The sequence below is a fragment of the Hippichthys cyanospilos genome, chromosome 19 (genome assembly GCF_059441005.1).
Source record: "Hippichthys cyanospilos isolate Australia breed blue-spotted pipefish chromosome 19, RoL_Hcya_1.0, whole genome shotgun sequence".
Classification (NCBI taxonomy): domain Eukaryota; kingdom Metazoa; phylum Chordata; class Actinopteri; order Syngnathiformes; family Syngnathidae; genus Hippichthys; species Hippichthys cyanospilos.
In genome coordinates this window covers 12,558,244-12,584,343 of record NC_142387.1, presented here as the reverse complement: position 1 = coordinate 12,584,343, position 26,100 = coordinate 12,558,244, and the positions used below count along the sequence as shown (strand labels likewise).

At 45.1% G+C, this 26,100-nt stretch overlaps 2 protein-coding genes and 1 long non-coding RNA gene across 4 annotated transcripts in view; 2 read left to right on the top strand and 1 right to left on the bottom strand.

Annotated features, from left to right (window-relative positions):
* Nucleotides 1-570: 570 nt before the first annotated feature.
* On the top strand, nt 571-22,099 carry slco5a1 (solute carrier organic anion transporter family member 5A1). The gene is made up of 9 exons (XM_088401510.1): nt 571-1,498; nt 12,806-12,938; nt 13,005-13,228; nt 16,078-16,242; nt 17,494-17,692; nt 19,230-19,392; nt 19,618-19,862; nt 19,961-20,025; nt 20,749-22,099. Exons 1-9 carry the CDS (start codon nt 571-573, stop codon nt 21,186-21,188), a joined length of 2,562 nt encoding a protein of 853 aa, XP_088257636.1. The 3' UTR covers nt 21,189-22,099.
* The window catches only part of oxsr1b (oxidative stress responsive kinase 1b), a 32,864-nt gene continuing 28,752 nt past the window's right edge, over nt 21,989-26,100 (bottom strand). For both annotated transcript variants that reach the window (XM_088401514.1, XM_088401515.1), the window contains 7 exons: nt 25,767-25,799; nt 25,532-25,684; nt 24,867-24,922; nt 24,712-24,764; nt 24,128-24,196; nt 23,970-24,034; nt 21,989-23,894 (listed from right to left, as the gene is read on the bottom strand). In XM_088401514.1, the coding sequence (XP_088257640.1) occupies nt 23,820-23,894; nt 23,970-24,034; nt 24,128-24,196; nt 24,712-24,764; nt 24,867-24,922; nt 25,532-25,684; nt 25,767-25,799 (504 nt within the window). In that variant the 3' untranslated portion in view covers nt 21,989-23,819. The remainder of the gene's footprint in view (nt 23,895-23,969; nt 24,035-24,127; nt 24,197-24,711; nt 24,765-24,866; nt 24,923-25,531; nt 25,685-25,766; nt 25,800-26,100) is intronic.
* Nucleotides 22,432-24,526, top strand: LOC148407967 (uncharacterized). Its single transcript, XR_015863579.1, has 2 exons — nt 22,432-22,489; nt 24,096-24,526. It is a non-coding gene; the product is annotated as an uncharacterized LOC148407967 (long non-coding RNA).

The following is a 26,100-nucleotide window of genomic DNA, read 5'->3' as shown; positions in this document are numbered from 1 at the left end:
TTAAATTCATGAAAAGAATCCAATTATGTGTCAAAAGCTTTAAAGTACGGAACGGTAACAGATTCGGAAAAGGATCTGAATTGTCTTGCCTGCGGATTTCCTGAGGCATAAGGTGTACGCGTTGTGATTCTGGACATTAATAATTGTTGTTTGTTTTGTCTGTAGGCTGCTGCTCTGTTGCGGAACAAAGAAAACAAGCATCTTACAAAGAGCCGTATCAAACAATGTCAAAATGAGAGCCTAAGCCAGAAAAAGTCCAATTTTTTTAAAGGGGGGTGGATTCCTTGCCCCCGCCCCCACAAAATCACACCTATGAACTATATTTGCGGGTTTTGCTTAGGGGCGTGTGAGGATGATATGGTTCTAGGTGTGCTGTTTTAACAGCAGATGGAAACATGCCCGTAACCAGAAGCGTCCAGTCCACTGCGGGGACACCGGGAGGGTAGTCTTTAACTTCGTCCTCGCCGCCGCCCAACCGAGACCCCATGTGGCACTAGAAGACTTCCCGGGCCCCTCTCAGAGCTGCACCTCTCGTCCCCCGCCTCCTCTTCCTCTCACCTAGCGCGCACTATGACGTCGTCCGACAGCGACGAGACCGGCAGCGATGCCTCCGAATCCCTGGAGATCCTCCGGCTCCAGGACCAGTACGTGGACTCTGAGAGCTGCTTCAAGTCCAAGAGCTTACCCATCCTGAACGGACCCTGCCCGACGGACCGCAAGGAGGCGGGGCTGCTTGACGCCGCCGCCGTTCTCGTGGAAGTGAACTGCCAGCTGCAGCCCAAAAGCCCAGAGTCGCCGTCCTCTAGGACGGACTTCTCGCCTTCGGTGTCCAGCATGGTGGGCCTCAGCAGCTCCCTACCCGTGGACCCCCGCAGGGCCGCGGGGGGTAAAAAAGTCGGGTTCTCCCTCTCTCGCCTTATCCGCGTCCCGGCCAGGAAGTTGGTTCGCCTTACCCTCAGAGACTCGCGCTGCTTCCTGTTCTGCATGTGCTACCTGACTTTCATCCAGTCCCTGATGGTCTCGGGCTACCTGAGCAGCGTCATCACCACCATCGAGAAGCGCTACAGCCTGCGCAGCTCCGAGTCGGGCCTGCTGGTCAGCTGCTTCGACATCGGGAGCCTGCTGGTGGTGGTCTTCATCTCGTACTTCGGGGGCCGGGGTCAGAGGCCGCGCTGGCTGGCCGTCGGCGGCGTGGTCATCGCCGTCGGGGCGGCGCTCTTCTCCCTACCCCACTTCATCTCGCCGCCCTACCAGATCCAGGAGATGAACGCGTCGGCGGGCCAAGAGGGACTCTGCCTGGCCGGCAACGGCAGCGGGCGGGAGGTGGCCGACGCCTCGTGGTGTCAGAGGGACCATCAGGGCAACGAGCACGACCTCTACGTGGCGCTGTTCATCTGCGCCCAGATACTGGTGGGCATGGGCTCCACGCCCATCTACACCCTGGGGCCCACCTACCTGGATGACAACGTCAAGAAGGAGAACGCGTCTCTCTACCTGGGTAAATGCGCCCTCGCTACACGATGCGCTTTTTTTTTTCTCCAATCGCAAGTGCGCAGTATGGCTAAATGCGTCGACCGCAGCAATCGCCGTGTGCTCGGGAAGCAAATCCAGATTTTGTGTCAGCACCTTGGGCTCGGTCAATAGTTCTTTAAGTGGGCTCTGATTCACAAGTATATACAGTATTTTGGGAGAAAATCAATCACACAATTACACTTGGCCTTTATGGTCGAGTTTTATAGGATTTTTCTTCACACTTATAATGCTGCGTATAAACTTTTTTTCTAATATATAATCACCTGAATCCTTTAAATCACGATTCGACAAGACGGGTAATTTACTCAAAAGTATAAAAGACTCTGCCACTGTTTTAAAAAATGGCATTTAAGCAAATATAAAACATTTGATACTGACTTATTTAGTCTATAATAGCTTCCTTCTACATCACTTGAAAAGATGGCTGCACAGGGGCAACATCTTTTTTTTGTTTGTTTGTTTTTTTTTTTAGGGGGGGGGGGGCGGGTACCAGAATAGAGGAATACAACTTAAAGGTGCAATATATCTAAAATGCTGCTATAAATGACATCTTCTCGTTTCATACGTTGCCAGAAAGCGAAGCGCGGAGAGCCTCTGTCACCAAATAGCACTGGAGCATGTTTTTTTTTTTCTGGTATACCCCAACGAGATGGTGACCCCCCCATTTATTAGTTGTTTTTGTACGCTTCTGGTGAAAGATGGCTAATTTTTTTTTTAATCACTGGATTTCCACATGAAATTGCTGTAATGCGAGTTTGTTTGCTTTTTGATAAGCCTGTCAGGGTCGGGGCTAGTGCGGAACCACGGAGACTGCAAAGCGGACCTGCGGCGCCGCGAGAGGGAACGCGGCCTCGTCGGCAGAACTGGGTTGCGTATGATTAATGGAGCGGTACAACGTGTGCTCGCGCGTGGGAGGGCGCGCACCGTCAAACGACAAGTTCTGGCGGCCGGGCGGGAGGAGATGGGCGTCACGGTCGTAGTGCGCGCATAGCTGGGAATGTAATCCTCCCATGTGACCGCCTTGGTGGGGCACCCCTCAATCTGCTCAAGGCTTTCACGCAGAAGCCGCTGGCCCACTGACCTCTTATTACGAGAGTCATGTGATTAAACCTGCTAAACCTTTGTAAATGTAAATACAAACTCTTTTAAAGCGCAGGCATTGATTTACATCCTTTCGGTTGGATTTTATGACCTGACTTGACCCTTTGATTTTTTTTTTTTTGGTTTCAGTGGTAGAGTATCAAGCACCATTTTTAAAATAAATTTGCAGGTTTCTGCGTCTGCACCTTTCATACAGTAGAGTGAAAATCCAACATTGGGCAGAAAGGCGCAATCGCCCGAAGAGGAGAGCGGGAGTCGAATGCAGTGATCATTTCCTGTTAAAGGTTGCTCACCCCTGCGCATTTAGATGCCCGGCATTACACATTGAACTCGTCCTCATGTTGCCTCCACTAGCCTCAAGATTGCCGTATCGATCTTATCCTTGCGTCACCGCGAATCGCTGCAGCCCCGCTAAAAAAAAAAAAAAACAACAACCATGCGTGGACGCTGTCCATTTTGACCTTCACTTTGGCTGTTTTTCAGCGCTGACATGTTCTCACATGTCCGCCAGGCTAGATGTACTCCATTTGCATCCCAGATGCTGGCACGTAACCATGGCAACTTACCCCGACGCAATTATTAGCTAGTGCTTGTCAAAGCTTCCTGTGAAAATTCCAGCCAAGCAGCCCCTAACCAGTGCAAAGCATTTTTGGATAGGAAAAAAGAAAAGACTTAAAATAGTCTAGTCTAGTCATATGTTTTATTTCTGGATTGTGTGCTGGAAAATTGAGACAAACCCCTATATAAAACCCAACAAAACAAAGACACGGTACTATAATGCGATTTTGCAAGAAATTCATTCATGTTCCAATTAATTTGCTCCTAATTTGAAAGAGATAAATGTACTGTTCCTGCTGTTAAAATCTCACGTACCCCCTGGAGTGACTTTACGTACCATACAGCAGCTCCTGGGGAGTTTCCAGAGGTCGTCCATTTTGGGATGTCCTCTTCTATTTGGACATCGTACCCTTTCGACAGATTTCAAAGGCTTATAGAGTGCTTGTGATGGGGCTATTGTCCAAGAAATGTTGTAGTGATGGTCATTTGAAAATGTGAAAATTGATGGATATTTATAGAATATATATATACATATATAATATACTGTACTTGAGAAGTCTTTAAAGTGGCAGCTTGAGGTCAACGGATTCTCCTTGCTTGGTATTAATAGTCAAGTAACGACTCATATGACTGTAGGACACATTGTTCTAGATTCTGTACAGTGTCCAATAATAATATTCTTCCACTTTTCATCTGCTAATAAATAGAATTCGATAGGTCAAGGGCTCGAGCTTGACGAATTACAAGTTGCTGGCGTTGCGCTCATTGACTTATCTCCTGATGACTGTTTTTGTGTAACGCGCGCACATTTAGACAAAACATGGCTTTGTTGTGCGCGCGCGTAATGGATTCTATAGTAAACATCTTGATTGTGTTAAATGGAACCACAGCCAATCAGGAACCTTGCTAAAGCTGCCCCTGTTGCCGGGCAAGCTTACAGTTTGGCCTCACAGTCTACTTCTCCTGCCGCTACCTTCTTGCTTTATGTATCGCGGCGATGTGTACGCCCGTTTTATATTCAAAATATCGGTTTTATGGTAAGACGCGCCACACTGGCGTCACGGATGATCTTTGCGTCGACTAGTTTTCCCTTGTACGCCATGTGACCTTTCCGATGACGCTGGAGGCCGCAATGTGTGTTTATCATCTTCTTCCGCCTCGAAGCAAGTGTGGGAGTCTGGTTTGAGGTGTGTGTATGTATGTGTGTGTTCGGTCATTGCTAGACATCATTTTCCGGATGCCCGCTGGCCATTATCGGCGCACCGGCCGAATTGTTTTGACAGTGTGGGAAGGTTCCTGGGGAAATGCCACAAGCGAGGTTGTGATTGCAGGAACACTGAGAAACCTTTTGTTTTCGGTCATGTCGCCGAGGGGGGGGGGGGGGGATATTTATTTACCCCTTTGTTCTTGCTCACTCTTTGGCCCGCGTTGTTTCACCTAATCCTCCCTTCATCCCCGCCTCTGGTTGAACGAGAATTCAAAGAATGCACAGTGAATAGCGTTTAATTGTCCGCAAACATCGATGGCAGACATTAAACAATGTTCCCTGTTTTCTATAGATAGCCCCCCCTTAAAAAAAGATGAAGCGAGTCCATGAACAAATCGAACTAGCAGAAACCCCCCCAGCTGTCCGGGGGTTCCATGACTTTTAGAGTTAAATCGGCAGACACAGAGGACTTAACGATTATGCTATCCATGCTCTTACGCAAGATTTTCCACAGTACGCGTGGAAATCTTGGTATTGTTCGGCATCAAATAGGGATTGTCACTAGCGAATATTTCTAGGGTTGATTATATTAAACATTTCATTTCCCTAGAAAGTGTGATTGTTGAATGATTGTTGTTTGCTTAGCGGCGCGGTGGCACAGTGAATAGCACATCCGCCTCACAGTTCAACGGTCCCGGTTCAAATTCGCCTGGCTCCGGCCTTCCTGTGTGGAGTTTGCATGTTCTCCCCGAGCCCGCGCGGGTTCTCTCCGGGCACTCCGGCTTCCTCCCACTCCCCAAAAACATGCACGGCAGGTGAATTGGACATACTAAATTGTCCTTAGGTGTGATTGGGCGTGTGATTGGTCGTTTGTTTCTGTGTGCCCTGTGATTGGCTGGCAACCAGTTCAGGGTGTCCACGCCTACTGCCCGAAGCCAGCTGGGATAGGCGCCAGCAATTCTGCGACCCCTGTGGGGATAAGCGGCTATAGAAGATGGGTGGATGTTGTTTTCTTTGTATTGTTTCACGGTTAAAAAAAGAATGATGACGCAACATTACACTATCTCATTATTACTTTTTTGAAAAAGTTAAGCAATGGCTCTGGCCATTATGTTTCATAAAAATCTTATGAATTTACATCAAAATCGATTGTTCTAGTTTTTTTCCTTTAATGGCCAGTAAAGCGCCTAATAAGCCATATTTATTGACATTTCTTAAGATTGGCGGTCTGTTTCGATTACACGTTTTCGTTACCCACGTTATCCTTTTCCGACTTGAAGTTGTTGTTCCCACCCGGAGGGCCCCTCTGTTCCGAACATCCCAAGTCTCGAGGGAGACTGATGGTTTTGAACATCGTCTGGCCACACCTGGCGAGAAAGCCGCCGCGAGAATAACGCGGCGCGAGCCCAAAAAGATGCGACCTGACAAGTAAATTTCACTTGTGAATCCTGGGGCCGCTTCCCCATGTTCCGTGATGCTACTAAATACGACGTTCGACTTCAAGCAGACGTTCTCACGAGGAGCTCAAGGGGGGGTACGCTATTTTAGCCAAGTTTCTGTTATGATTTTAAGAACTGCATGGCTTTCAAATTAAGAGAAAATTGATTGGAAGCTGAGGCAGCTCATTGCTAAATAATTGTGTTGTCAGTAGTGATGCAAAACGTTTACAGGATTGTGTGTCTATGCGAAAGTGCTGGCATTGGGCAAGATTCCACTGTACTCACGCCGGAACTCCGCCGTAGATTTTTTTTTTACCCTTGTCGCGCACGCCGTGGAGATTATGCGGCTGCCAGCAAACAGAAGAGCAGTAAATACGATTACAGACAAGCCCGGATATCTCGCATGATCTCATCAGATATGTTGTTATGGTTACACAGCGAGATATGACCTCTTGTGGGGCGGACCGCTCTGGAGTACCGGGGACCAGATTATCGCGGCGGTAGTGGCAGCCAATGGAAGGAGGCTGAAAAGCTGCAGGTGCAAGCTCATTGCAGAGACAGTTTTTTGTCATGTATCCAAATGAGAAGGGTACCCAGATGCTCCGCACACCCAACGCCCACTTACGCAGCCCCATGCAAATTTTCGGGGGGGGATGATTCAGTTGTTCTAAGACAGCTCAAATGGGGAATTTGAGATTTTAAAAGGGTTTCCGCAGGTATCGGCTATTTTAATATGATCATTTTTAATGCTGTGACAGTGCATATTTCTTTCAGATTAATAAGCAATTAATCGGAAATTTTCTGAACTTTTTGCTACGCTGTGTCGTTGTGAGTCTTTTGACAAACAATACTTGCCTTTATATTCATCAGTGACACAGTTTTCCGCCAGATCAGCCTAAAAGAGGGGTGTCTAGTTCATATTTATCGGGGGCCGCATTGTAGTTATAATTTTTGTCATAATTGTGAAATCAAATCAATTTTAGGTGTGTTTGTCACACTTCTAACTAGTTTTGAAATAAGAGCCCGGTAAAAACTGTTCAAAAGAGATATTGGGAACAAAAAACGCTTCTTATTTTTACCCCCAAATTTTTAAATGTTGAGGACAACTTGCAAATTTAGTATTTTAACCAGAAATTTGAAGTTTGCTCGGGATTTCGCGGGTCACATAAATTGATGTGGCGGGCCGGATCTGGTCCCCGGGCCTTGAGTTTGACACCCATGGCCTAAAATAAAACATGCCGTAAATTTCGCACCATAAGATGCCCCAGTATATAAGCCGCAGGGGCAAAAATTGAGCAAAGAAACTATTTTGGTCTATACTACTATAAACCCTAGGACGCAAATCATGAGACATTTACAGTCTGAAATTTACGATATATTGATTACGTGATTTATCTGCTGGGGTTTCTGGATAAAATGCACAGACAAAATTATTGGTACCTTTTTGAATTTATGAAATTTTACCAATGAAAGTCAGACATTGCTTTTTAAACACGCTTCAACAAAAACTCAAGAAACAGGCATGGATAAAAATGATGGTACCCTTAATATTTTGTTTGCAATAAGCAGTCAATAAGACTTGTGCACAGGCGGGTTCATTTCTTCAAGAAATGTCCAAAGAAATTTGACAAGCAATTTTGGAAGGGGTCAATATAAAGATCCTGCAGAAGGAATGTCGAGCGTCTTGGGTGAAAGCTAAGGGGGATCCCACAGCGAGGATCTTGTGAGAGGCCTCCTTTCGGGTTATATCGACAGGCTTGAGTGTCCGTGTGAAAGGGGTTGTAAAAGCAAAGATCTTCGATAGTTATTTGGATAATTGGAAGGCAACACCAATGTGAAAGAAGGAGGCGGCAGGAAGGATTTGGCCCATCGCCGTTCCCGTTGGCTCTGTTCTTTTCGGTGATTTTCCATCGTTCGGCCATTACTTTTTGCCGCGCTCTACTTTACCCGCTTTGAGACACGTTTGTGATCCAGTCTTTCTGAAGTCTAATTGCTTCTCTCATGATGATACTGTATTTGAAAAGAAAGCTTTTTTAAAGTATACTCTTCTTATCTGGAGTGCCGTGGTAGGGAACTGACATCTCGCCGTCTGGCTCCTTTTTATCTCCTCCATTTTCTGATACGACGAGGGAACGTTTGAGGAGCCATGCCTCCACTATAGTGTGTTTTGTCCCACTCAGGGTTTGAGAACGACTAAGCTGAACCCCCGAGAGTTCACTTTTATATAAAGAATAAAACCCAATACAACGCACGTGACTTTGTCAGTCGAAAGTCCAAACCAAAGGACAAGTGGCATGCAAAGTGACTCGTGGCATTCATTTCAGTAAAGTAGACTGCGTTGCACCCCTTGTGACCAGTCGCATCTGGACTTAGGAGAAAAGCACGCGCAAATAGTCTCTCAACTGGTTGGGTGGCCTCCCGCTGATAGAACAAGTCAGGAGGGCTTTCGGATCGTCTGATGGTTTTCCTCCCTTTCAAGTCTAAGCGCTCTGCCTGTACCGGTTGGTACCGACGGGCCGCCCGGATTACGCATCGTTACTACGCTTTTAATCCGTGAAAACATTCCACACGGCTCGCTTGCAACGTCTGCTTATATCAGGGCCTGTTCAATTTTGCGTCCGTTTTTGCACTTGGGGTACCAGAACTTTTTTAAATGTGTTTTATCTTCTTTTTTTATCAGCAAGTGTTCACTTTAGTTATTTAGGTTCATATACAAAAGTTCGACAGGTATGTGTCCTCTGTAAGGATGGACCATTTAAGAAGATGCTGCCGTGTCAGCAAGTTTACATAGCGTTGCTGTTTCAATGTCACACTTGAATTATTCGGTCAGATCCGGAATGCGTGTATAACGCAGCTTCATGCATCACCCAAAATAGAGAACGCCGTCGTGTTTTGAAGGTCGCAATTTGAATGCAAATTCAAGGTTCTCGCGTGCCGGTGCGAGGGAGTCACCGAATTGTTTGGATGCCGAGCGAGAAAGGGAATTTATTAAAGTCATCTCCCGATAGAGCGCACGAGACGACTTATTAAAAAAAATGAATGCGGGTGTACGCTTTTGAAGAGAACAATCCGATGATTTGTTTGGTCACTTGTATCTCTTATATCCTGTAATTAAATCACATCATTAGCCCGAAGTAATGACTTTGGCCACCGGGGGGGCTGCTTCATTAGCCAATGTGCTTTCTCATCAAGTGTTTGCTGGCTCCATTGTCAAGGGGAAGGGGGGGGGGGGGGGGGGGGGGGGTGAAGACAAGGTCAGGGGAGCTCAGGAGGGAGCGAGGAGGCCAACGAGTTATGCGCCGCCGACGCCGTTCCATTGTTATGCCTTCAAGTTCCATTTACAGTCGGGACGCAGCCGGGCGCCGTACCTGCCGGGATTCTCAGAATTTCCCGCAGTTAAACTACAGTTGTGGCTGTTTATTGTTGGAAATCAAGTTGTAAAGGTGAAGGTGGGAACATTTGCCTCTAAAACCGCTATGGGTACATTGAAGGGGTTTAAGATGAATGTGCTGGGAAAAGGAGGAGGAGTTTGGGGTAGATGTTGGGAGTGTGATGTAAATTTCATCTGATGTGAATGCTTCCTAATGTTTGTTTGTCCGCGACTGTGCGGCGCGTGGAGGAGGCAGACCGGAGTCAGTAGAGCAGCGTTTGGTCCCTGATGGTGAGCGGATGTTGCTGAGAAAGCGTTATCAGGGTTACATGGCAGCATTGGTAGCACCCCACCTCGCCCTTATCGCTTGGTCCGTCACTTCCTGAACCGACCGTTTCCTGTCGTCTCCGCTTAATGCTTGCCGCCGATGGGGGGGAAAAAATAGACATATGCAAGTGATCTCGTTCAAAAGCCGTGTCGCTGTATTGCTCGGGGGATGGTAGAAGGTTATTGATCGTATCACTTTTCTGCCTTGTCACGATTGGATCACTTTGTTGTCCCAAAGGTCAGCAAAGGAAAGTCCGATAGGAAATTCCAGCTGCTGCTCTCTTTCTGGATTAACGTCCGCTAAATCTTTTTCGGCGCTTCATAGCCGCGGTATCGTTTTTATTTCTTTTTTTTTTCCTCCACGCCCATTGAGCACGGATAAACGCCGCCACGTATTGCGAGTCGGACCCCGGCGTCCACGCAAACGCTGACTCGGTCCAAACGCAAGCGGGGAAAGCCGATAGCGCCCCATGGATCAAGTCACTCCAAGCCTGTAAGCTTTTGTCCTTCACGTGCCGCCTCTGAAGGTCTGTTGCGTAATTGAGCCAAGCAAGTTTGCAGTCAAGCGGCCTTCCCTCATTGGCATGCGCTCCCCGTGCGCCACTGCGACCCCCCCCCCCCCCCCCCTTTCCTCGCTGCCACTAGCAGCTCATGTGATGCAGCGTCGCCACCGGCCGCTGTTGCTGCTGTACCAGCACATCTGTCAATCTGAAGGCTCTGTCCCGCGTGCCCTTTACAACGCTCGCCAGTCTTTTCCTGAACAGTCTGGGTTCGGGTCCTAAGGCTGAAACTCTATAATTCATGTATTGGTACATTTCATATTTACAAAAAAAAAAAAAAAAAAAAAAATCTGTGTTTTCCGCACCATATGGCACATGGTATTATTAGGTGCATTCGCATAAAACGTAACAAAATAAAGGCATACATTTTACAAAAAAAGTCACCATAACACAATTTAGCTGTGTTCGATAATGTTTCAATTTATTTGCTCTTCAATTGAAAAGATGAATGAACTGTTACTGTCATGGCATTATATCCGATTTGCTACAAAAACCCTGTTGAAATGCCATATATTCCCAGAAGTAATTTCATTCACCCCCATATGCAAATCTAAACATGCAATTGTCATCAAAGTTATGTTTTTGGAATATGAGTTGAGCAGCCAAATTCTCCAATGTTTATCCGTCTCAGAGGGTGGCCATTTTGCCACTCGCTGTCAACTGAAAATGACATCACAATTGCTCAGATACCACCCAATCACTGCTTGCCTATTTTGTGACTTTGCTGCGGCATATTTCCAATATAAGCGTTTGTCTGTAATACTTAAGATTATTAAGAAACATATTTTATTTGACTGCACTTTTTCCACCCAACATTCCTGCAGCCATTCCCCTACTTCCAAATTTGCTTCCCCTCCCATGCACATGTGCCAATAATGACGCGTATGAATCCAATTTAAGGTGAAGCGACTCTGCCTTCGTCTGAAACTCTCCCGTCACGCACTCCTTGTCTTGTTTTATTTCATTCCAGACTGTCCTCATGCCATTTACGGGCCCGTGAGCCATTATTCATCTCAAGGAGGAGATAAAAAGATAAGACTTTGCCTGGCTTGCCCGCTATAATTAATAGTTTGTCCCCGCTAATATCCTGCCACATTGTGTTACGACGCTCTCTGCCTCCGCTCCGGATTGCGAGAGACCGCGGTGTTAAAAGATGATAGATGTGCATGCGATGTGAGCCAACAGGGGAAGGACACCTGCTTTAGGTGCTTAGAGGACTGAGTCAGGTCTGACGCCGTGGATTTATGGCGCTCAAGAAAGCTGACCTGCGTACTTAAGTAAATATGCTTGATATCACATCTACATTCTGTGCATGGTTCGTTCATTCATGCGGTCCAGTGACGACAATGTAAACAACGTAAATAACGTGCACAAATAGCAAATCAAATGCCAGTTTTTTCTGCCGTTAATAAATGGCCAAAAATCAATGAGATTTTGAAAACGCTGTCATTGCAATAATCCTAGAGGAAAAACACAAACATTAGGGAAAAAAAAGAGGCAATATGGTGTAAATATATCGCCTGGCATTCATCAGTGACATCGGTAATCTCCATCAAGGATAGTTTGACTGTGTGTGTATACTGCATATATAAATATATAGTGGCTTTCCACTTTGAATGTTGAGACCCGTCAAGCAGATGTCAGCAGGAAACATGTGGCAAAACAACTTCCAGTGTGACAAAAATAAACGTTTTAACGCCAGGAAAGTGTTTGAGCATACGCAAGTAGTTATGTAACGCCCTTGCTTGGGGAGGAGCTATTCCGTTGCCGTCTGGGGCCCAGATTAAAGATGCCGTCGGGTTTGTCGCCGTTTTGATTTTTTTTGGGGTGTGAGAAAAAAAAAAGTGATGAAGCAACAAAGGGTTAGTTGAAGTAGTTACCCTTTTGTGTCCAAATGAAGTCTGGGTTTGAGCGAGGCATTTTTTAATGGTCTCAAAAAGTACACACACACACACACACACACACACCACTCTGAAGTGCTAATCCTAGCACCGTGATGGCTCGAAGCAATGTTCCAGGCGTAATTATGGAAAGTTTGACCCCCTCGATTGTCGCCCCTAAATGGCTTTGACTTGTGTCTTTGCTGCAGGCGGCTTTATTTTTTTTTCCACTCGTCCAGCTTTAATGAGTTTCTTTTTAGCCGGATGGGCCAGGGCCCTTTCAACAGCGTTTTAGACACTCCTTAAGTCTAACAATTGAAAGTAACGGAAAAAAATATATATATACAAGTACCCGGGATTTAATGACTGGATTTAAAAATGTAAAATTTGGGGGATTGGGTGAGTTAATTTGATAGATAAATGATTTCGCATGTACGATTAATATTCTTAAAAACGATTTTTTTTTCACCCGCTGACTGCTTCTCAAATCCATCAAGGAAAAGGTTATGATCGTCACATGACCAACAGCGCAGGTGATGTAGTTTTAGTCGACAAGTAGATATTTGTTTAAAGGTAGTCATCGTTCATGCAAAATAATTTCGCTATCAAATTAATTAGACAAATTGTTTTACTGCTAAAAGAAATGATCTATCCCGTTAAGCAAGTTATGCGCAAGCTAGTTTATAATTTTTAATTTGTTTTCTGTTTTTCCATTATAATCTTATATTGCCCGGTCCTAATATACATGTATAATATCAAATAACGGTTGAATTGATTGTCCCCCCTAGAATCATCTTATCATTTTCGATTTTTTTTTTGTTTTCCCACAGCTGTCATGTACGTGATGGGCGCCCTGGGTCCGGCGGCCGGTTACTTGCTCGGAGGCGTCCTCATCGGCTTCTACGTGGACCCCAAAACGCCGGTCGCCATCGACCAAAGTGACCCTCGTTTTGTCGGCAACTGGTAAGTGTCAAAAGCCTTCTTTTATTTTTGGGTTAGTGTCCAATCCGACCAATGACCGTGCTTCAGGTGGAGCGGCTTCTTGCTGTGCGCCATCGCCATGCTCCTGGTCATCTTCCCCATGTTCGCCTTCCCCAAGAAGCTGCCGCCGCGCCACAAGAGGAGGAAGAAAAAAATGGGCTCGTCGGCGGCCGACCTGTCGGGCGACGACGAGGACGACGTGTTGAAGGAGAAGTCTGGCGCCAAGGGCCAAAACGTGTCCTCCTCCATGGGCTTTGGGAAGGACATCAAGGGTGAGGAACTGTGACAATTTCTGAAGTGAGGCAGGGCCATGTGGCCCAAAAATCCAAACTAGAATATATATTTTTTTTAAAACGATTTTTGTAAACATTTATTTTAAGATTTAATTCAATGGATTGTCCCACTGACGTTTTAGCAGCCTTGTGTGCATACTCAGTAAGTAGCAACTAACCCAAGAAGCTAGCATAAGAGGCTAAATCTTCAATCAAACAGATGGAGCGAAATGAAAGGAAGACTGGCGTTTTGCTTTGAAGCATCCGTTTTAGAATCATTTCGGACATTTCCAGCTGCTCTTTGATCCTGGCAAGTTCTGGCCAAGTCCTACATAAATCATCAATCTCCCCAAAAGACTGCAATGTAGTCGTTTGGGAGTGGCCTTTTTTACTGGCTCTTTTTAGCTCCCAAACGTCTTTACTATCCACACGCCATTCATGTTAGCGCAGGATGCTAATATAGCCATCTCGGCCGAATGTGACGCAACGATGGCAAGCTTCTCTATATTGCAGATGTTAGTTCTATCAAGCCAATAAGACGCGGAATAAAGACATCATCGAAAGAGGATGTAGCACAACTGTTAGTTCTTGCAACTTGAAGGGGCTGCCGTTTTTTTTTTTTTTTTTGCCTACATTAGCCGTAAGCTAATGATGTACAAAGTGCCTGTAATCCAATCAATGGCCGTGATTAGTCTTCTTATCCAACAGATTGGAATCCGTTCAGATATCCAGCGAGGATGTTATTGATTTCAAGGGCTTGTCTAATGAAGCGAATAAACCAGCGGAAGCGCTTAAATGCATATTTTACTTCTTTTTTTTTTTCGAGCCAAGTGAACCAGGAACCCCCCATCTTCCCTCCATCTTGCTACTTTTTTAAAATTTTTTTTTAAAATAAGCTCCCAGGGGAGCAGAGTCACGATTCATCGAAATACAGCAGACAAACTCACCCGCCGAGCAGAATAAAAAGCAAAGCATCCATCACAGAAGCCTCATTTATCATTGCGACGTTTTTCCCTTCCGTTGAAATATTGTCGAGACTCAAAATGTTTTTATTTATTTATTTTTCGTCCTTCAGACGACTAAAATTTCCAGCGGCGAATCTCTCCGATCGTGCGCATACCCGGAGTGGCGCGGCTCACTTTTGAAACGTTGCAGATGTTTTTTTTTTGAAGGAACGCGTGGTATGAATAACAAGCAAGCGCATATCAGTCGCGTCTACAAAGTTGTTTTGAAAATACAGATATGCTATCTGAATGGCACTTGGAGACATGAAATTCAGGAGACACGTCTGTCATAAATGGGACCTAGAACACATACCAAGTCTGCCGCTTTGGCTAGAAAGCTGCCATTTTAGGCAAGGAATTTTTTATTTAAAGCACATTTTGTTCACAATGTTGTTGAAGGTTGTTGTTGGTGTCTGTATTACCGTAATTCCCCAAATATAGGACGCACCTTTAATTTTAGGCTCAAATTCTGCTATTTTCTATGTTACCGTGTATATGACGCACCAACAGTTTGGTAACTATGTAAAAACTATAGCGAAACAGAATAAATCTTCATATTTTCTTGTGTTCATATGCATAAGTTTTATATTTTCGTTGCAGGTTATGCGTCGAAGATTTCCCGCATTGTGTAACGTTGAATGCGCTCAAAGCCATAAAAACCTGGTTTAGCACCATCCATTTTCCTTCGGGTTTATGATTGTGCGTGTATATGCCAAAAGACCACAATAAATAAGTCAAATTTATGTTCTTTCTCTAACCGGAGCACTCAGCTGCATATCTTGCCGTTTAATTGAATCGGCTAGAGACATGTGAAAGAGGATGGACTCGTACGTTGGTTCGGTCTGGTCGCTTCTTTTATTGAAGATAATGCTGTGCCAACATTAGCTAACACTAGCTGCAGTTAGCTGCAACATGGGCTGCTAACAGCTTACTGATGTCTGTCCTCTAGCTCATCACATTACCGTAATCATTGTAAGAATACGGCCGATATAAAAATGCACATCCGTGCGTCAAAACTCGGTTGTACACGCCTGTACTTTTGGCCTTCATTTTTGAGGAAAAAAGTGTGTCATGTTTGGGGAATTACGGTACTTTTCTGTAATGTCACGATCGTGTCACTTTGTTTTCCTAAGGGTCAAGAAAGAAAGGTCTCTGATTAGTCGAAGGAAAGAAGTAAATTCCATTTTAGAGAGTTCCAGAAGTCATGAAAAAGCCAGGAGAGCGACGCGCTGGATAGAACGGGATAAGATCTCTTCTGCAGATCTTCTGACTCAGATTATGTTCTCGCCTCCTCTCTCTTATTGATAACTCTGACCTCCAATGAATAGATGAAGGCCTTCGGAAGCCTTCATAAATCCCGTTAACTGGTCGCCCCGTTATGTTGCAAAAGAAACAAGCCAGCGGTGCGTCTCGCCGGAGGGGAACAGCTGAAGAAGGGCTCGCCATCTATCCCCCCCCCCCCCCCCCACCTCCATAGAGCGACTCCTGCATGGAAATGATCTTTGCAAGTCCAGGAATCTGCCTAGCAACAGCGACACGATTATTTACGCCGAGCACATAATTGGCGAGTGACAAGATCAACGCGGGGGCGGCGAATCGTGGAGACGGCGCCCTCGGGCGCGCGTAAAGTCTTCGTTCGCCCTTGACGGCATGAAGCTGGACTAACTGCTTTCTAACTGGGCTATGAGTCATAAAAAAAAAAAAAAAACAGCTTTGTTGATCCTATCTTGTCTGTCTTGTCCCTATAGATTCCACCCCAGGTTTAATCAAATGTAGCTTCACAGGAGGCCCTCCTTAATGGCCATCTCCCAGTAACGAGCCAGCGCTGGTCCCGTGTTTCCGCAGACCTTCCCAAGGCGGCGCTGAGGATCCTCAGCAACGTGACCTTCCTCTTCGTCAGCCTGTCCTACACGGCCGAGTGCGCCATCGTCACCGCCTTCATCACCTTCATCCCCAAGTTCATCGAGTCCCAGTTTGGAATCCCCGCCTCCAACGCCAGCATTTACACGGGTGAGACGGATCATCTTGTCCGAGTTCCTTGTTGGTTAAGCAACCACTTTGACTAGTTAGTAGAGCTGGATGTGCAACATGAAACAAAAACATTGAAAACGGTCTCTAAAGAACACAATGAATTTTAATACGCAACGAATGTTTGCTAGTTTTCGAAACCTCAACAGTGATATGGATCTTCAATAGTTTTAAGTTTTACCGTAATTCTCCAAGTTGAGAACACACCAAAAAATGAAGGCCACTAGTATGGGCGCATCTTATAAATGATAACTTAAAGATGAGACTTTTTTTTCAGCCAGATAAGCCGATGTAAAATTATGGTAATGTGACGAGCTGGACCAGACGCAGTTGCAGTGTTAGCTTCAACTGCCGCATTACTTTCAATAGAAGAAGCGAGCAAACTGAACCGGCGTCCGAGTTCATTCTTGTTAATGCGCAGGAGTATTGCAGTAGCTTTCAAGAACAAAGCGATTATTGTAGTGGTTTGGGCTAACACGCTAACGGCCCTCACGCGTCCACCGAGACTGGAGCTTGTAGCCACAGAGAGGCTAGCAAAGGTTTACATTTATTTCAGCAGAACACTGTGAAAATTCCCCAAACGCTCATTTGCGCTCTCGAACGCTCCTCTCGCTGCGTGAGACTCCGGGCTGCCTCTCTCACTCTCTCGCCCACTCGCTCACCTGCAAGCCACACATTAGCTCTCAGCAGGCACCATACCGGCAACAAATATATAACTTACAAAAATAAATACAAATTTGATGTAAGTCTGTCTTGTTCAAGTTTTTACGTTGTCGCTAAATCGTTGCTGCGTCCTAAACGCGGTAACATAGAAGATACCAGAGTCATGCTCTCCTGCTGATTTTCTTTCAGAAATAAAACTGCTCCTGCTGTCCCTCAAGCAGGCGGACATTTCTTTTTTTTCGCTTTTAATTTGCCCAGCGCTCATCTAATCCTCGAGCGGCGCCGACGATGACGACGCACAGCTCTCGGGATTATCGCGGCACCGACGCGGCCGCGTCCGAGTGCCTCGACGGCCGACATATGCTCGCGCGCGGACATGCGCGCTAAACGCTATTACTTAGTTGCTAACCGCCTGTTGCTAGGTTACAAAGGGGCGGTGCTGTTGCCACGGGCACCTAAAACACGCGTTGAACCGGAAGACCGCGAAGATCATCGACAAGCGAGAAGAACTTCGGAATCCCAAAAAAAGACTGTTAATTTTCACGTCGCTTCTTGTTTTTCTCCTCGCAGGTTTGATCATCGTGCCGAGCGCGGGCGTGGGCATCGTGCTGGGCGGCTACATCATCAAGAAGTTGAAACTGGGCGCCCGCGAGTCGGCCAAGCTGGCCATGATCTGCAGCGGCGTCTCGCTGCTGTGTTTCTCCACGCTCTTCATCGTGGGCTGCGAGAGCATCAACCTGGGAGGCATCAACATTCCCTACACCACCGGGTCAGCTGCTTTTTTTCAACCGTGGAGATATAGGCTAGCCCAAATGGAAATTGCATTCAAACGAGCGCGCCGTCTAGAGGAGTCACAAAATATCACGGGTGCTTCGCGAAGCTTCGTTTGTCCATCGCTACCGAAAAGTCGCGGGGAGCCGGCGGCCGTCGTAGTTGAAAGCGGTCTGTAAAATCAAAACCAAAAATCAAAAAATGCCCCAAATCAGTCTCGTTTTCATCGTTTGTTGTCATTGCTAATCTAAGCCTTGCAGGGTGCCCGCTCAAGCTCTAATGAGCGAGGGATAGATGACGTGCGTCGATCAATATCCAGCGTCACTCGCACAACTGAATCACTCTGTCGCCTCCGCCTCATTTCATTGACACAGCTGCGAATTACAGTATGATGCCATCGTATGCATGGCAAACATTTTGCACATCTAGAAGTGTGAGTGTCGCCCAGTGATTACAAGCCGCATTTAGAAAAGAGAGCAAATGGCAGGGGGGAAAAAAGGTGAATTCAAACAGTCAAATACCTAATTGGGAAGAAAGAAATTCGTGATGCAAAACTTTTTTACAACAAGTATATTAAAAATATAATGTAAAAAAAAAAATAATGAAAACATGTTGTAATTTACTTAAAAATAGTTGCCCAATTGTGACAGAAATATGCAAAGTGAGTGAACATGCAGAAATAATCCAAAACTAAAAGGTGAAAAGGAAAACACTTAAATATTTGAAAAAAAGGATATTTATTTTACACATGCCCCGAAAATTTGCATAATACACAAACACGAGCAACAGTATAAAACGACTAAGATAAAATTAGACAGATTAAAAGAACATTAGATCAAAAAGCACAAACGTTTCTTCACATATATTTTCTGTAGTGTTTTGTTTTGTATTTACAATGAAACCCATTAAAACATTGATTGTCAAAACATGTATCGTTGATGTAAAAATGATATCATCTAACTTTAAAACCGAAATTATTTCTGCATGAAGCAGTTTCCAAACCAAATAGAAGGCCGCGCCTTTTGTGTTGCGAACAAATGTGGCGTTTGTCAAGCGGGCTGGGTTTTTCAGCACCATCGCGCGGAATGTGGAGCCTGTCCTTTTTCGCCCCGAGAACGCGGGCTGCTTTCCTGCTTGCCTGTCTAGACGCCGGGGATGGGGGTTTGGGGGGGGTCATACAATGATCCAGAACCTGACGCTAAATAAATACAGCGGACCCCGCCATCTGAGTTGGGATCGTAAGGCGAAATCGTCCTATGGCGGGCAATAGAAACCTATGCTAATTAGCTAACGCGTGCAAAACATCTACATTTTATATACATATTAAAATTTGGCAACAAAATAGTGTAGAAAGTACTTCTTAGATATGATACACATGTATATAATTAAATATCGTGAATAAAAAACATATAAAGGGGAAAATTAAGTTTTGTTTACCTTTGGCGTAGGCTAGGTACGGCTAGTTACTATTTCCCAATGTGCAACTCTCCATAAAAAACGTCCATTTTTACCTCATGTATCCCACGCGGTTGCAGTCCCACGCTGACGCTGACGCAACACAGGAATCTGACGGGAAGTTGCAACGTCAACTGCGGCTGCCGCATCCACGAGTACGCGCCCGTGTGCGGCTCCGACGGCATCACCTACTTCAACCCTTGCCTGGCTGGCTGCAGCGCCGTTGGCAACGACAGCGGCGGGGTACGTATGAATTCAAGCGGGGACTAGCAGCGGCCGCTAACCGGGTCAAAAACCGCTAATTATTACGTCTTTGTTTATTTCTAACAATAAAATGGATTGTTTTCAATGGAAAAAATAAAGCGGTCATTTGCCCAGCGGGGGCCGAGGACGGACCCTTGGGGAACCCCGTTTTTCGAGCGTTCCGAATATAAGTTTGAAGCACGCGTCCTTCCCGCCGCGGCTCAGGTGAGGAACTACACGGAGTGCGGCTGCGTGCAGAGCCGCCAGGTGATCACGCCGCAGTCGGGCGGCGGCCCCGTCAACCAGCTGCAGCTGGTCATCGTCAAGACGTACCTGAACGAGAACGGCTTCGCCACGTCGGGGAAGTGCGAGCGCACGTGCAACACGCTCATCCCCTTCCTGGTCTTCCTCTTCATCGTCACCCTCATCACCGCCTGCGCGCAACCCTCCGCCATCATCGTCACGCTCAGGTAAGACCATTGTTTTAATGCTGCCGTACGAAGAGCCAAGTGATAAAAAAGAAGTGTGTGTGTGTGTTGTTGTTGTGTTCCTACGTGTGTTTGTGCAGGTCGGTGGATGAAGAAGAGAGGCCTTTTGCGCTTGGCATGCAGTTTGTGCTTCTCAGAACTCTTGGTGAGTCGATTCAAATTTCAGTCGATGCAACGGGCTTTTTAAATGGGGAAATGCTGCCACCCAGTGGTGAGAAATAGAAGCTTCTGCTTGCATAGTTATGTACATTTCTTTGGGTAGACCTTTAACAGTCCAGGCAAATGCTATATAATTCAAAATTCCAGATTTGTTTTTCACTCATATGACACCAATCCACATCACCACAGTTAAAAAAAAAAAGATTCAGTATCATTAATACAATCTTTTCATCAACACGTGGAATCATTCTATTCAATGTCATTCTATATCATCATGTGCTTTCATATCATTTTCAATGTCATACCATATCATGTGTCGTCATATCACTTTCCATATCATCCCATATAGTCTCTTGCCATTTGGAAATCATTTCATTATTTGTTTGTATCACTTTCAATGTCATGCCATATCGTCATCTGTTTTCATATCGCTTTCACTGTCATTCCATATCATCTTGTGTCTTCATATCACTTTCAATATCATCCCTCATCAGATAATCCTCCCATACATTTCAATGGCAATTCATATCATCATTTGTGCATATCACTTTTAATGTCATTCCGTATCATGTAATGTGTTTTCATCAAGATCGCTCTTGCATTTCCCCCGACACTTCGTCTGCTTAAACGTTTCATTTGTTTGTTTGTTTTGTTTGTACATTTCATCCACGCAAATTGTCTTTTTGTGTTTTTTGTCAAATTTGAGCAGCGTACATCCCGACGCCGATCTACTTCGGCGCGGTGATCGACACCACGTGCATGCTGTGGCAGCAGGACTGCGGCGTGCACGGCTCGTGCTGGGAATACGACGTGACGGCCTTCCGTTTCGTCTACTTCGGCCTGGCGGCCAGCCTCAAGTTCGTGGGCTTCGTCTTCATCTTCCTCACGTGGTACTCGGTCAAGCACAAGGAGGAGCGCGTGGACCGCTGGCGCCCCGGCCCGCCGCCGCCCCCGCCCTCGCTCCCGGGCGCCCCGGGCGAGCCCCCGGGCCCGCCCGGGCCGGGCCGCAGCAAGAGTCACGCGCGCACGCGCTCCTGCCCCGTCTTCATCCCGCCTGCGCGGCCCGAGGCGCCCGCCGCCGCCGCCACGCTGCTCCTCTGCCACGGCAGCCTCAAAGCAATAACGCCCGGAGGCTCTACGCTAGCGTGAGCATTTTGGGGGGGGGGACAAAAAGCCAAGGGCTGACTGGCACGCCGCCGTCAAGGTGCTAACTCCACGTCACACTCCAAGCACAAACTGCGTTCTATGCAAAAGCCCCACCCACGCAACTACTGTACTGTCTGTCCCAAAGATGTGATCCCGAAAGAATCCGCAGTTTATCTTATCAGTAATGCCGCCATGATTAATGATTGTATTATGTACATAGAACAGTAGGATGCTAGAAAGGTGCCGTGCCAAGACACCGACTCTCATCCGTTTTCTTAACCGTACCGCAACATCGCGGTACCCTCACCTACACACGAGCGGATTGTGTCCATTCTTTCTTTTGGCAAATGTTGAAAAATAAAAGAAATACAAAAAAATAATCAAGCTTCGCGTAAATTGTCAAGTCCACTGGGGTAAAACGAAGGTAACACAATTTTATAGCAAATCTGTAATAGAATCAAAAAACAGGCAAATGTCCACAGGGATGATTGTGACATGTGCAGTACTATATAACCCCAGCAGAGGGCGCAGTGTCAAGTGGTTGAAATGTATTTGGCTTGGCGTTTTTCATGTTCGACAAAATGGAAATGCATACACGTAAAATACAATTTTATGTGAAACAAGCACACACACAAAACGACAGTCTATAGTAAGGCTTTTTTCGCCAAAAAACGAGTCTATAGTAAGGCTTTTTTTTAATCAAAAAATCGACAGTAAGGCTTATTCTACAAAAAAAATGACAGTCTATATAGCAAGGCTTTTTTCTCAAAAAGCGAGTTTTGTTGTTGCAAAAAACAACCATGTATAGTATGGCTTTATTTGTTCACAAATAACAATTATGTACCCAATGTAACAAATGATCCCTAATAAACATGATTACTGTTACTGATATCACTTTGATAATGGAGAATACTCAACAATTATTGCTATAAAACATTCGAACTTTAATACATATTGCAAAACATTACAATTATAAATTATAACACAGTGCACCACCTTTTGTGTGATTTTTTTTGGACAACTGAAAATGGCCACAAGCCATTCCCTATCACCAGAAAAACAAACAAACAAAAACAGATTTTCGCTTTCCGGCCTGATAAAAAAAAAAAAAGAAGTGAAAACGTGAAGTAAGCAACGTGTGGATCGTGTTGACAACTGTGAAGATATTACAGGATGACGGCACACAAACGTTCGAAGATTTCCGAACTTTGACCCGAGCAGGAGGTCAAAGGTGAAAATTGGTCATGTGAAAATATAAGGCAAGTGGAAAGCGCTGTTTGACGGCCGCCCCATCGCCGTACTTGGTAAACTATCGATACTAAACACCAATACTCGATTTTTCTTTTTTCTTTTTTTACAAAAAGAAAACAACATTGTAAAGCGCGAGACGACTTCCTAGTAGAAAAACAAACTAGCAATTGGGAATTGCCGTTATTTACATACTACTACTTCTATCGCAAAGTCATTTTGTTTGTCTACGTTGACGATTCGATAACAAATGCACTTTTTTGTTTAAAAAAAATGCTTTTTATAAACAACAACAAGGCTGCAGGCTGACTAAAACTTGCAATGTTGTTGTTTTCCTATGATCCGTTTGGAATAGCTAAATACGCTATTTTTGTCAACGAAAAAAAAGCGCACACCTGCTGACATCTTGAAGGGATGTTATCTCTTTCCAGCATGGACCGTCTTTTAATCGTTAAAATGATGAACAATAAGGCATACCGCCATTTTTACGCCAAGGTTAGCGTATGGCAAAACATATTCCGTGATTTTCTTGTACTCATTCACTGCCGCTGATGGATACGCACAGGACGAGCCTCGCAGTCAATCGCTTGCTTAGCGTCATCGTTTATTCAATCCCAAAGACACATTTTTGTTTCCCGTGTGTATGTGTACATATTAAGTACAAGAAAAGTACCTCGAGAAATTGATTGACTAGAGTAATTGATGACTTTAGTACCAGTCGTTTTTAGACACTCCTTCAGCCAAAAAAAAAAAATTAAAATAAAAATCAGTAAGTAGTTGCAATTGAATGTGCGGAATGTCTTTGGGATTGAAGGAGGTTTCCGCTAACTTTTTCCGCGCGTTTGATTTGTGACAAGCGTGTTCGAACCATTAAGGCTAAACGTTGACATTTGCGCCCATGCTCCAAATTGCACTTTGACGCGAGTGCGCCATTTCGTATGAAGTAGCAGCACATAATAAGATGTACCTCAGCGCTAATGCTAATCCACTGATGACTCAACGAACGACTTGTTTTTTTTTTGGTAATCCTCCACCTACGTTGGGAGATAAAAGCGCAAAAAGTCGAGTGGCTAGCTGTGCTGTGCTGAACGCAAGGCAAGCTTGTTTCTTGAGATTGTGCAAATGCAAACATCCGACATTTCGAAAGGACACCAAACGCGACGATCCCACAAATACACTGTAAACTTTTGTTTTTTGTTTTCCCCTCGCGGTTTTTGACTTATTCCTAAATGGCGCGCGCTCCTTTTCTTTGGCAGTAGTGGTTTTCTTTACAGCCGTAGGAAAACAAACAAACAAAACATAACTGCTAGAATCTGAAGGTGAATTTAAATATATATTTTTTTTCTTCACATCTTTTCAGCGAGTCCCGATGTAATAAAAGGCCGTTTAGCTAATGGTGAGCTGAGCAAAGCCCATCAACTTCACCTCATCCGCTATCTCCGAGCCCTCGATTCCGGAAGCCTGCAAAAAATTGCCCTCAGAATATCAACGCTTTCTCTTAAGCGGAAGACGCTACATACACGCTGAGAAACTCACCAGTTTAAAAACGACATTCTTATCGGTTTTGGGCTCATCCACAATTTTCTGCAAGTTTGCAGCGACTGCAAAGTAACAAAGAAAATAATGATTACCGTTTTGTTTTGTTTTTCCACGGCAACACAGTCAAAGAAGTTAATGGCGGCACGAGCACTGACCGACGACGACGTCTCTCCCGTCCACCAGGCCCGCTGACACCAGCTCCTGAGACACTCCGTCTGCCGTGTCTGAACGCACGCACGCGCACACGCACGCACACACAATTGTCAATCAAGCACGAAGTATTAATTAACGTTAACCGTCCTTCGACTGTGATTCTTTGGCGTACCACTAGAGGGAGCCCACGTGCCGCAAATGCTTTGAGACGTACATTACATTACATTAAACGTACATTAATTCACAAATTGGAGAAGCATTGCCAGAAAATATATGGACAATGGTTTAGAATATCTATGAACTTATTATGACATTCAAGCTAGTTGTGCACAAAGTATGAATAGCTTTTTTTTGCACAAGCTATGAATAAATTTACATTAAAAATGATTTAAAAATCACTATACATTTTTGTTGTCTGGATTTTTCGCGCATTACTCAAAAAGTATTTTTTTCACGAATCAAAAGTCGTGAAATAAATGTTTGTTGGGTTTATTACTTTGATTTAAATCATAATCTTCCAGATTAACTGGAAAAAAAAAGCACTCAGAGCGCTCCAAAATGTTTTTTGTTGATACACTTGTCTTACCTCTGCCTGGCATGAATTCAAAGCGGATATCATTTAGCTCCCTCTTTTTATTTCTGTAGAGAATATGGGGTGGGAGGGGGGAGGGGGGGGGCATCCAGATTAGTGTAATAAGGGATAGGCAATAAACTGAAGTAAATGAAGCACCTTGAACGCACCTTAACCGTAGGACCAAGCTAATAGGAGACGTCATGTCACATGAGGAAGAAGGAACCTGTGGAGGATCATGTTTTACACACTTTGCAAACTATACACATTGCGTTTTTTTCCTATATTTGTAAATGTTTTTAAAGGCGTAATAATAAAAGTTTTTTTTTCCCTTCAGCAACTCAAATTGTGGCATCAGTTATATCCATACGAACGCAGGTTACATTTTAACACCCACAAAAATTGAAAAATTGAAAATGTCTTTGTAGTTGGCCATAAACTGGTCTCTACCGCCACCTACTGCCTTGAGGCGAAACACAAGTCAACAAAGAATTTTCGGTTTGCTGCTACCGACGGAATGTAGCAAAAATCGCAGGAAAATCACTGTCCTGAATCTTATCAAAATGCATCTCAAAAATTGTAGTTATAATGGTTTTATACAGTCCAAAATTTGGACAATGTTTATTTTTGTACATAAAAATCATCTACTGGAAATTTCAGCTCCCTCGTGTTTTTTTCTTCATTAAGAAAAAAAAAAGTAATCTCAGATCCTTGTTTTGCCTTGTTTCCTGCATTGCAAGGAGCCATTTTTTTTTCTAATTCCCCTAGCGACGCAATTAGAGCGTTAGCGTTCCGCCATTTTTGCCAGCCCAATCCAGGTGCGTTGAGTACCGACCGGCGTTGGAGCAGCAGCCGCGCTGGCGTTTCCTCCATCGGTTGCGTGCGATGCAGGTGGAGGTGCGGGCGACGGGAGCGCGGCCGCAGCCCGAGGTAGTTCCGTTTCGGCGGCGGCAGGCGCTACGCTCGCAGGCTCCGTCATCTGGAACATCTGAGGGGGGGGGGGGCAAAGGTCACAAGAAAGGTCATTTTTAAACCAAACCATGTGATTGAAAACGTCATACGGGACTCACCGAGTTTTGCGGCGCCTCCTTCACTCTTGGAGACTGGCAAAAGATCAAATTGAAACTATTACATTGTGCATACATTATTGAAAATTATGGAGAGCACACAGGAAGTCAAAGGCACACAGGAAGTGCAGGTGCGTCTCAATACATTTGCAATACTGGAGTGCAGGGCTCAAATCATGAGAAAAAAGCCAGTGGTTTTTCAACCATCCATTACATGAACGCTGGAAAATACTACTCTCTTTAATACTTTAAAAATCGATTAAAATCGCCATGGTCCAGAATGACGGGTGAAAATCCACATTTCATTTTTTGGCCATATCGCCCCGCCTTATTTTTA

Coding starts and splice junctions, on each gene's coding strand:
- slco5a1 (XM_088401510.1), top strand. CDS start 571: ATGACGTCGTCCGACAGCGACGAGACCGGCAGCGATGCCTCCGAATCC. Junction 19,863..19,960: donor GCCATCATCGTCACGCTCAG/GTAAGACCATTG, acceptor GTGTTTGTGCAG/GTCGGTGGATGAAGAAGAGA. Junction 20,026..20,748: donor TGTGCTTCTCAGAACTCTTG/GTGAGTCGATTC, acceptor AAATTTGAGCAG/CGTACATCCCGACGCCGATC.